The sequence below is a fragment of the Littorina saxatilis genome, linkage group LG17, assembly GCF_037325665.1.
Source record: "Littorina saxatilis isolate snail1 linkage group LG17, US_GU_Lsax_2.0, whole genome shotgun sequence".
In the NCBI taxonomy this organism is placed as follows: domain Eukaryota; kingdom Metazoa; phylum Mollusca; class Gastropoda; order Littorinimorpha; family Littorinidae; genus Littorina; species Littorina saxatilis.
Genome location: NC_090261.1, coordinates 34,181,036 through 34,189,128, shown reverse-complemented (window position 1 = coordinate 34,189,128; position 8,093 = coordinate 34,181,036). Strand labels below are relative to the sequence as shown.

At 39.8% G+C, this 8,093-nt stretch overlaps 2 protein-coding genes across 2 annotated transcripts; one reads left to right on the top strand and one right to left on the bottom strand.

The window, feature by feature from the left end:
* Nucleotides 1–497: 497 nt before the first annotated feature.
* On the bottom strand, nucleotides 498–2,824 carry LOC138952067 (RNA transcription, translation and transport factor protein-like). The gene has a single exon (XM_070323639.1). It carries the CDS (start codon nucleotides 2,798–2,800, stop codon nucleotides 1,862–1,864), a length of 939 nt encoding a protein of 312 aa, XP_070179740.1. The 5' UTR covers nucleotides 2,801–2,824; the 3' UTR covers nucleotides 498–1,861.
* On the top strand, nucleotides 2,789–8,068 carry LOC138952068 (transmembrane protein 179-like). The gene is made up of 4 exons (XM_070323640.1): nucleotides 2,789–3,139; nucleotides 3,581–3,718; nucleotides 4,124–4,208; nucleotides 5,300–8,068. The coding sequence occupies exons 1-4, from the start codon at nucleotides 2,844–2,846 to the stop codon at nucleotides 5,471–5,473; spliced, it is 693 nt and encodes a 230-aa protein (XP_070179741.1). The 5' UTR covers nucleotides 2,789–2,843; the 3' UTR covers nucleotides 5,474–8,068.
* Nucleotides 8,069–8,093: the final 25 nt, after the last annotated feature.

The window sequence follows — 8,093 nt, the reverse complement described above, 5'->3', positions numbered from 1 at the left end:
CGTGGAAGGTGAGCGATTTCCTTCACGCGGGGATTGACGAAGCTGTACTGTCTGTGTTGACGGTCTAAAAATAGCCCAAGTCCTAGCTGGAGAACTGTTGCTGAACATAGCAATAAAGAATTAATTATTTCTTGCAATTGGTAAGGACTTCAAACCTAAAACTTTGCAGGAAGCTTAATTTCTACATCCCCGCAACGATGGGAAAAGCCCTGGAAGTAATTAAACTAATTAAATAGGACTATATGTCAGCCTTTAGCAATGACCAAAAAAAGAGAAAATTTACAAAAGCAACATTTCACGTAATCAAATCAAAAGCATATAAATGATACTAAGTGTGTGTGTGTGTGTGTGTGTGTGTGTGTGTGTGTGTGTGTGTGTGTGTGTGTGTGTGTGAGAGAGAGAGAGAGAGAGAGAGAGAGAGAGAGAGAGAGAGAGAGAGAGTTTACAACAAAAAAGTAGTCTGTCAACAACTGAACTAACAATAACACTTGTAAAAGTAGCATCATTCAAATTTTATTGAGTCTACAGGTGCCAGTAAAAGTAACCAAATTATAGGTAACTTGAAAAACAGAGCCACAATCAGCCAAGCAAAGTCTATGCTGACATGATGGGTTGCAGCTCTTTTTTGTTTAGATCTATAAATTATAGCACTGTTCTCATGCTCGGTCTTTAATTCATTCCTTTTTAATCTGACGCATTATACGGACTCTGGCCGGTTGACTGTCCGATAGTTTTGACATGTCAGAGATCTTCTGACAGAACAAGTTTTTGCAGCTGGTACATCTGGACCTAATCACCTATATACATGTATATATATATATATATATTCTAAATACTCGCCCAACTGACCTATTGTCCTCTGAGCCTGGGAAAAACACAGCTTAAAATTAAATTACACCTAATTTTTGAAACATATTCCTATTCTCTCACTCACTGACATAAGCTCAGTTGGTTAAAATATACAATATAGATAACAAGTCTACAAAGTTGAAGCATGAAAACAGGTTGCAAAGTATCACAAAAGATTTCCTTATTATCAATATCATTATACTTATGACTATTTTATTTCTTGATTTACACAAATGAGCAGTGATAACAAAAAAAACCACTTTTCTCCCCTGCACTACAACAAAGAAAAAATAATTATAATTAGAAAAAGTGTGTTTTGTTAGCATGTCTGCATTTTGTGTGTAACTTGTAAGAAAGTAATAACCACTTAAATACTTAATCCATGCACAGAACAAGTGTCAAGAGGAACATTGGTACATGTATGTAACAAACATTCAGTGTACAGGGAGGCAATTTTTAAGAGACACATCCAAGCACAGCTCAAGGCCAGGAACAAGAATTATGTGCTGTAACGTATATATATATTCGTGTAGGAAGACAAAAGAGTTGTTTGAATCAATGAATGTGTCTTGCTAGAAAAAAAAACCACCCACCCAGACTAGTCCTTCAAATCATTCTCTTCTGTTAATTGGTAATTAGAGTTTATGGTAATAAATTAAAATAATCAATGCAGTAACTAACTCAGTGACTGGCTTATAGCCACCCCCTTTACCTGAAACAACTAAAAAGAGTCATGGATGCTCTTCATAAGTTTATTCAACCAGTCTAAAAATGAAAGCAACATCAACAGAAACCAAGAAACTAAATGAAAAAACAATAATAAAGAAACTGTGCAGCTTTCTAAAAGTAAAACTCCCAATACAGATTTCCAGCCAAGTTGATGTGAATGCTGAGTGTTCTATCGTGTAGTCACAGCATTGATCAGCACAACCAGCTTCATGTGTTCTCATTCAGGCTGACTCAAAAACAAACACAAAAATTCCTGTTATACCAAATATAGTACAAATAGTATCTAGCGTCCAACTTTCCCTAGTCTACTGTCAGTCTTTGGATCAGCAGTCACCGCTTGAACCGCAACAATAGCAACGTTAATTTTAGACTGTAAGTCACGCAGTTCTTTCAGATGCAACAGGCGCACAATTTTAGCCGCATCGTTTAGGATGTAATCACCAGCTTCAAACCCAAGTTCAGTCTTATTTAATGGAATATGTTCACTGTCTTTGGTGGGGTCACCAGAAGTAGAAGCATTTTGAAGGGCTTCTTTAGAGAGTGTATTGCTGATGAGCAGGGAAATTGCCTTCAACTGTTCTAAGTGATCCGGGTGTGGTGGAACCTGTAGAAGCATTGAGAGAGACGTAACGCCTGCCTTGAGCTCAGCCGACTCGAAGTCCAGGTTATCCAAGGGGTTGCTCGATGGCGCACCGGGTCTCTTGGCCTGGTCAACAGTCGCCCGTGTCACAGACTTGAACGTCTCCGCGTCGTCTCCGTACTCCAGTCTCACGGCATAGCCCAGCAGCCAGTCGACAACGACCTCCTTTTTACCGTCAGCATACGGACAGTTCAGCTCTGTGAGGTAACGCTGAAAAGCAGACGACCACTCCGGACCAGCGGTGTCACGTAGAGCCGCTCTATCTTCGATTTTCATGTGACGAATTTTTTGGTCCTCCAACCACACCACCAACGGTCCCAGTTCAGCAGCATTGTTCACGTTGAAGTTGTCTGGCTGGGCGTAATCTAGAGCGAGAAGCTTCCTCCTAAACATTTTGGCCTGCACGGATTTCAAGACCACAAGAGGTACGTGGAAGAGAAAAGTTGGTTTCTGGAATATCGTGTTTGCAAACACAGCGGAAGTACGAGGTGGCCGCTGAATCCACGAAAGCTCATAGGATACGTCAGGAAGGGTAACTCTCAAGAGAAAACAGAACAACTTCCCCTTAGTTTCGCCCCCCATCCTCCAAGAAAGCTCACAGTCACATGATAAGAAAAGAACTAAAATGGGACTGGGAAACATTCTTCTCCTGGCGCAAGTGACGCTTTATCTGATCGCGTTTATCCTCTCCTTTTTCATGTTCGTGCCCATCAGCGTCAATCAGAACGATTTTGACGGCCACTGCCTCCTGTTTGCCACAGGGAAATGGAGCGCAACGCGAGGTGCAGTGGAATTGAACAATGTCACATGGGGAACTTCCAGTACCTGCAACTTTGCTGTGTTTTCTGGGGTGGCTGTCATGCTGTCATCGATCGCGTATTTGGTCTGGTACTCCATCCTCCTCTTCAAGGCCGTTGACAGGTATTACTCTGTGTGTGGTGGTGGTCATGAGAAGGGGGTTGAGAGGAATGTGTGTGCGCCCGCGCGTGTGTTTGTGCGTGTGTGTGTGTGAGAGAGAGAGAGAGAGAGAGAGAGAGAGAGAGAGAGAGAGAGAGAGAGAGAGAGAGAGAGAGTGCATTTACCACTGTTTTTGTTTTGTATGTGTGTGTTTGTGTGTGTGTCTGTGTGTGTGAAACTATGTTAGTATTAAAGGTGTCAATTCAACACACACTTATTATAAGTGATCAAGTGAATTTTTTCTGGTTAGCGGAGGCTCTTTCGTTGATCTGTTTGTGTACATGTATGCATGTCTCCATATATGTGTCTTGATCACTGCCCGTGTGAAGGTTGCAAATAAAAACTGTTACATGTATAATTTACACTGCAGTCTTAACTCTTGATAGTTATCAATATTTTGTGCAGCTCCTGGCTAGATGCCTTCCTTTGCGGGGGCCTGCATCTCCTGCTTACCATCTTCACCTTTGCTTCATCTCTCACTGTCAGTCTTGGCTTCCGAGACTGGTGCACAATTGTCATTGAATCCAAAACCAACTTTGACAGGTGGTGTTTGCCTATGTGTGTTACTGTTAGCGAGAGAGAGAGAGAGAGACAGACAGACAGAGAGAAAGAGAGAGAAAGAGAGAGAGAGAGAGGAGAGAGAGAGAGAGAGAGAGAGAGAGAGAGAGAGAGGGGGATAGAGAGAGAGAGACTTGGATTTGTTGGTGTTATTTTGGCAAGCAATAGAAAATACCAAATATTATTAAAAGGAATTTTCTTACATCATAAAAAGCATCCAGAGCCTTGTAAATTGGACAAAGAGTTGGTAGAAAATCATTGTAAGGGTGACAGAGGATTAGGGAGGGGGCTTATATGCTTGTACAACACACACACACACACACATAGCTGTGATCATACATGTCATTTTTACATTTTTGATGATAATACATTTTTCATATCATCTTTCAGCTGTGAGGATGGCGATTACATTCCCTTTGGTGAGCATCTTGGAATCGACACACGACATTTCTATACTGAGTACCAGATGGCACAGGTATGTCAAGCTAGAGAATAACATGAAGCGAAAGAAATAACACCAAAACTCTACTTTCTGATAGTTACACAAAGAGAAAAGGCACCTAACAAAATAAGGCACAAGCCTCCCGTAAACCATCACAGATACTGTCCGGCTTGTACACACAGTACAAACACCCTTTCGTTTAAACACTCCCCGCTTGAGAACATACTAGGTGCCCTACAAAAAGAGCGAGCAATTTTCAACAAATTTATTTTTGTGGACCCTCTGATCAGCAAATCAATTGGCGCTAGAACTAACTTTTAAAATCTAGATAATAAATGACAGCTTGTTACACAAACATTCTTAAATCATAAAAGAATTCTTTTTTCATCAAGACACGATCAGTACAATTCGAAGTTTTGAAAGTTTGAAAAAAAAGCCCGGAAATGTGTCACGCAAACCGTCTTTCTCGTAGCAGACGGCGGTTCTGCCTAGCGCCCGTTTCTCTGAACAGTCAACTGTCATCGCTCTAGTTCGTGTGAATCGCAGCCATTTGTTTCGTTTAGATTCAGAGGTACACAATAACGTGCTATTGCAGATGAGCTTACAGCGAGTCACATTGAAATCACAAACTGACGACTACATTGTGAAAAAAGTAAACGGGATCACACGGGTTCGCAATGGCTCAGGGGTAAGATAAACCACGCAAAAATAAATTCTTTGAAAATTGCTCGCTCTTTACGGAGGGCACCTATAGGATGTTCAAAAGCGGTGAGTGTGTAAATGAAAGGGTGTTTGTACTGTGTGTAAAAGCCTGACAGTATCTGTGATGGTTTACGGGGCTTACTGTGGCTTTAACTAAAGAGGATTTGAGTGTGTTTGTAACATGTTTTTTTTCTCAGTTTTCAGCAATTATGATGATTATACTGATTAAATATGAACACAGGCATTCAGGGTGAAAAAAAGGGTGCTGTATGGCAGCTCGCTTTTCCCAGGGAAAAAGGAATTCAAAGTTCCATGAGGGTACATGTATATATATATATAAATACCCCACATATAAACATGAAATTGTCTCGCCTTACCTTATTAAAATGGAATAATGAACTCTTTTGACTTGATCCTTGCAGTTTGGAGCCTGGGCAGTATGGATATGTCAGCTGTCACTATTCAACCTGGCCATTATCAAGCTGTGTCGTTATAACAGTCAGGAAGCTTTCCTAACTTCCATGGGACGAGAGCGCCAGCGACTCATTCAGAAAGTGCAGAATCGCTCGGAATACTCCGCTGCAGCCTCAACGTAGCTCTGAAATTGTTTTATTTTTGATGCCATAGTTTTTTTTTTAAACTTCTTTGCGTGGGACTTGATGAAATATTCTTGGTAATGCATAATAATTATCTGCTGATGCGATATTCTCAGTACTCCTAAATGACGATGGTCAATTCTTCAAGTGCATGGATTCTCCTCTCAGGACCGCTTTCATTTTCTGATGAGACGAAAGTATCTGATCAGTCATTTGCATGCGTTTTCATTTGGGGTTCACATCTTTTTGATTGTCACCTGTGGTGCTACCATTCAGTGTGTGTGTGTGTGTGTGTGTGCATAAACTAATTAAAACAAAATTAGTAAGAGGATTGAAGTCCTCACTTGGCTTTGTTTCCCTTTGTTTTGCATATTTTATTCAGATGTTCTGAATTATTTGTTTGATTGCTTTTCACTGCACTTTATTGCTCTTTCAAAGCCATGACAAATGCATGTAAGAAAAATCAGTGTGGTGTTATCTTGAGTGGACAACATTGAGTATTCTTGTGTCACAGTTTCTGTTTCTTGGTTAAGTCAACTAATCAGGTCTTAATACAATCTCAGCTGAGTGTAGCATCATCACTAACTGCAGAGTAATAATACATGTAGTAACTTCAGGTAAGGGTCAGAAAGATCGGGGGGGGGGGGGGGGGGGGGGGGGGGGAAGGTTTTGGGAAACCTTGGAAAAGAGTTTATTGATGTGAAAGGTGATCAGGTCCTCAACCACCCTGTTCCCTTGAAGTAGCATACAGTTATGCCTGCCTCATCTGTTGACCTTATGCTCTGTGCAATAGTATACAGTTGAGCCTGCCGTGGCAACCACCTCTCGGTTACAACCACCTGCCCATAACAACCATGTACTCACAGGTTTTCCCCTGTACAGTTCCCATTTCTACAACGACAACTTTTGGTAGGACCCTTGGGTAGTTTTCATAGACAGGTTCCACTGTACTCTTTAGTGTGTTTTTTCTCTAGCTGCTGACCAGTAGGGCATCATACTAATTTTTTGTGATTTTTTTTCCCTAGATCTGGCGATTGACTAAACTTTCCACTTGCTGTGTATGGGCAGTATTCGGCGTACACGTTTTAATCTTTGAATGTGTGTGTGTGTGTGTGTGTGAATCTTTTGAGGCGTGCGAGTGGTTGTGCGTTTATGTTTTTGAGAGAGAGAGTCACTGGTTTTGAGCATGTATAAAATGTGTTTATTGCTGTTCCGAGTAATGGGCGTGTCTTCATCTACACTGTTTTGTGTTTGGCTGCATTTCTTTACATAAGAAGTATTAACAGCGTCAGTATGGCAACAGAAAGATCTTATGTACCAAGATACTTTTTAGCTGTTCTTTGTTCTTCTAGTAAATTTTGTGATGTAAGTACATGTAAAATTGAGTCTGTTGTCTATCTTTTTTTAAGGCCGATACTGATGTCTTGGTTATTTTGATTAAGAAAAGGCATATCCACATTTTTAGGAAGAAATTATTAACTTATACAATGTACATTTGTCTGTGTGTAATGTCTTCAGAGTTATGCTTTAAAATTTGCTTACCTTTCGCAAAATGTAAAAATTCACCTGCTCTTTCCAGTTCTCTTTTACGGATGCATTTTCATGATGTGCAATGATTATTTCCTCAAATGTATTTATTCACATGTTTGCTTCGGAACAAATTTGTCATACTTATTTTCAAAATAATGATACTTATTCTGTCAAATACAGTGATTTTTGCATAAAGTAGCAATGTTCATGGTTGATATTTTTTTTTCTTTTCTTGAAAGATGTTTTATTCAGGCAATTTTACAGTTTATCATGCAATGCATAGAAGTCAGATAATAATAGAGTGGATACCCCCCCGCGGGTTAGGGTTTACCCGATGCTCCCCAGCATGTCGTAAGAGGTGACTAAAGGATTCTGTTTCTCCTTTTACCCTTGTTAAGTGTTTCTTGTATAGAATATAGTCAATGTTTGTAAAGATTTTAGTCAAGCAGTATGTAAGAAATGTTAAGTCCTTTGTACTGGAAACTTGCATTCTCCCGGTAAGGTCATATATTGTACTATGTAGCAAGCCCCTGGAGCAATTTTTTGATTAGTGCTTTTGTGAACAAGAAACAATTAACAAGTGGCTCTATCCCATCTCCCCCCCTTTCCCTGTCGCGATATAACCTTCGTAGTTGAAAACGACGTTAAACACCAAATAAAGAAAGAAAGAAAGATATGACGGATAAAAACATATTCAATTCAAGAAGTCAGATAATAATGGAGTGGATATGACGGATAAAAACATATTCAATACAACAAACAATCGATTATAATAAGTGCTGTTCTACAAGGGTAAAATATGAAGCCCACTTCAGCCTAAATTTTCCATAATTCAATTCTGTACAGTGGATATGTTTATCGGTCGTGTATGTGTAGGCCAGTTCCTTTAAAAAAATGTTCAATGTTGGCTGGTTGTTATATTGACTTCTTCTTTGGTTCTGCTTACTGATTTGCTAGACAATTTTTAGTTCATTTATTGCCAGTAGAATTATTGTGTGTATATATAGAAAAGAAACATGGAATCTTGTACTTTGGGTAGAAAAGAAAACAGGACAACTTTTGAAATGTTTTTTGTTTCATGTAGTCATTG

Excerpts from the sequence above, each read along its gene's own strand:
- LOC138952067 (XM_070323639.1), bottom strand. The coding sequence starts at position 2,800 with ATGGGGGGCGAAACTAAGGGGAAGTTGTTCTGTTTTCTCTTGAGAGTT.
- LOC138952068 (XM_070323640.1), top strand. The coding sequence starts at position 2,844 with ATGGGACTGGGAAACATTCTTCTCCTGGCGCAAGTGACGCTTTATCTG. Across the intron at positions 3,719-4,123 it reads TCCAAAACCAACTTTGACAG|CTGTGAGGATGGCGATTACA; the intron begins GTGGTGTTTGCC and ends ATCATCTTTCAG. Across the intron at positions 4,209-5,299 it reads CTGAGTACCAGATGGCACAG|TTTGGAGCCTGGGCAGTATG; the intron begins GTATGTCAAGCT and ends TGATCCTTGCAG.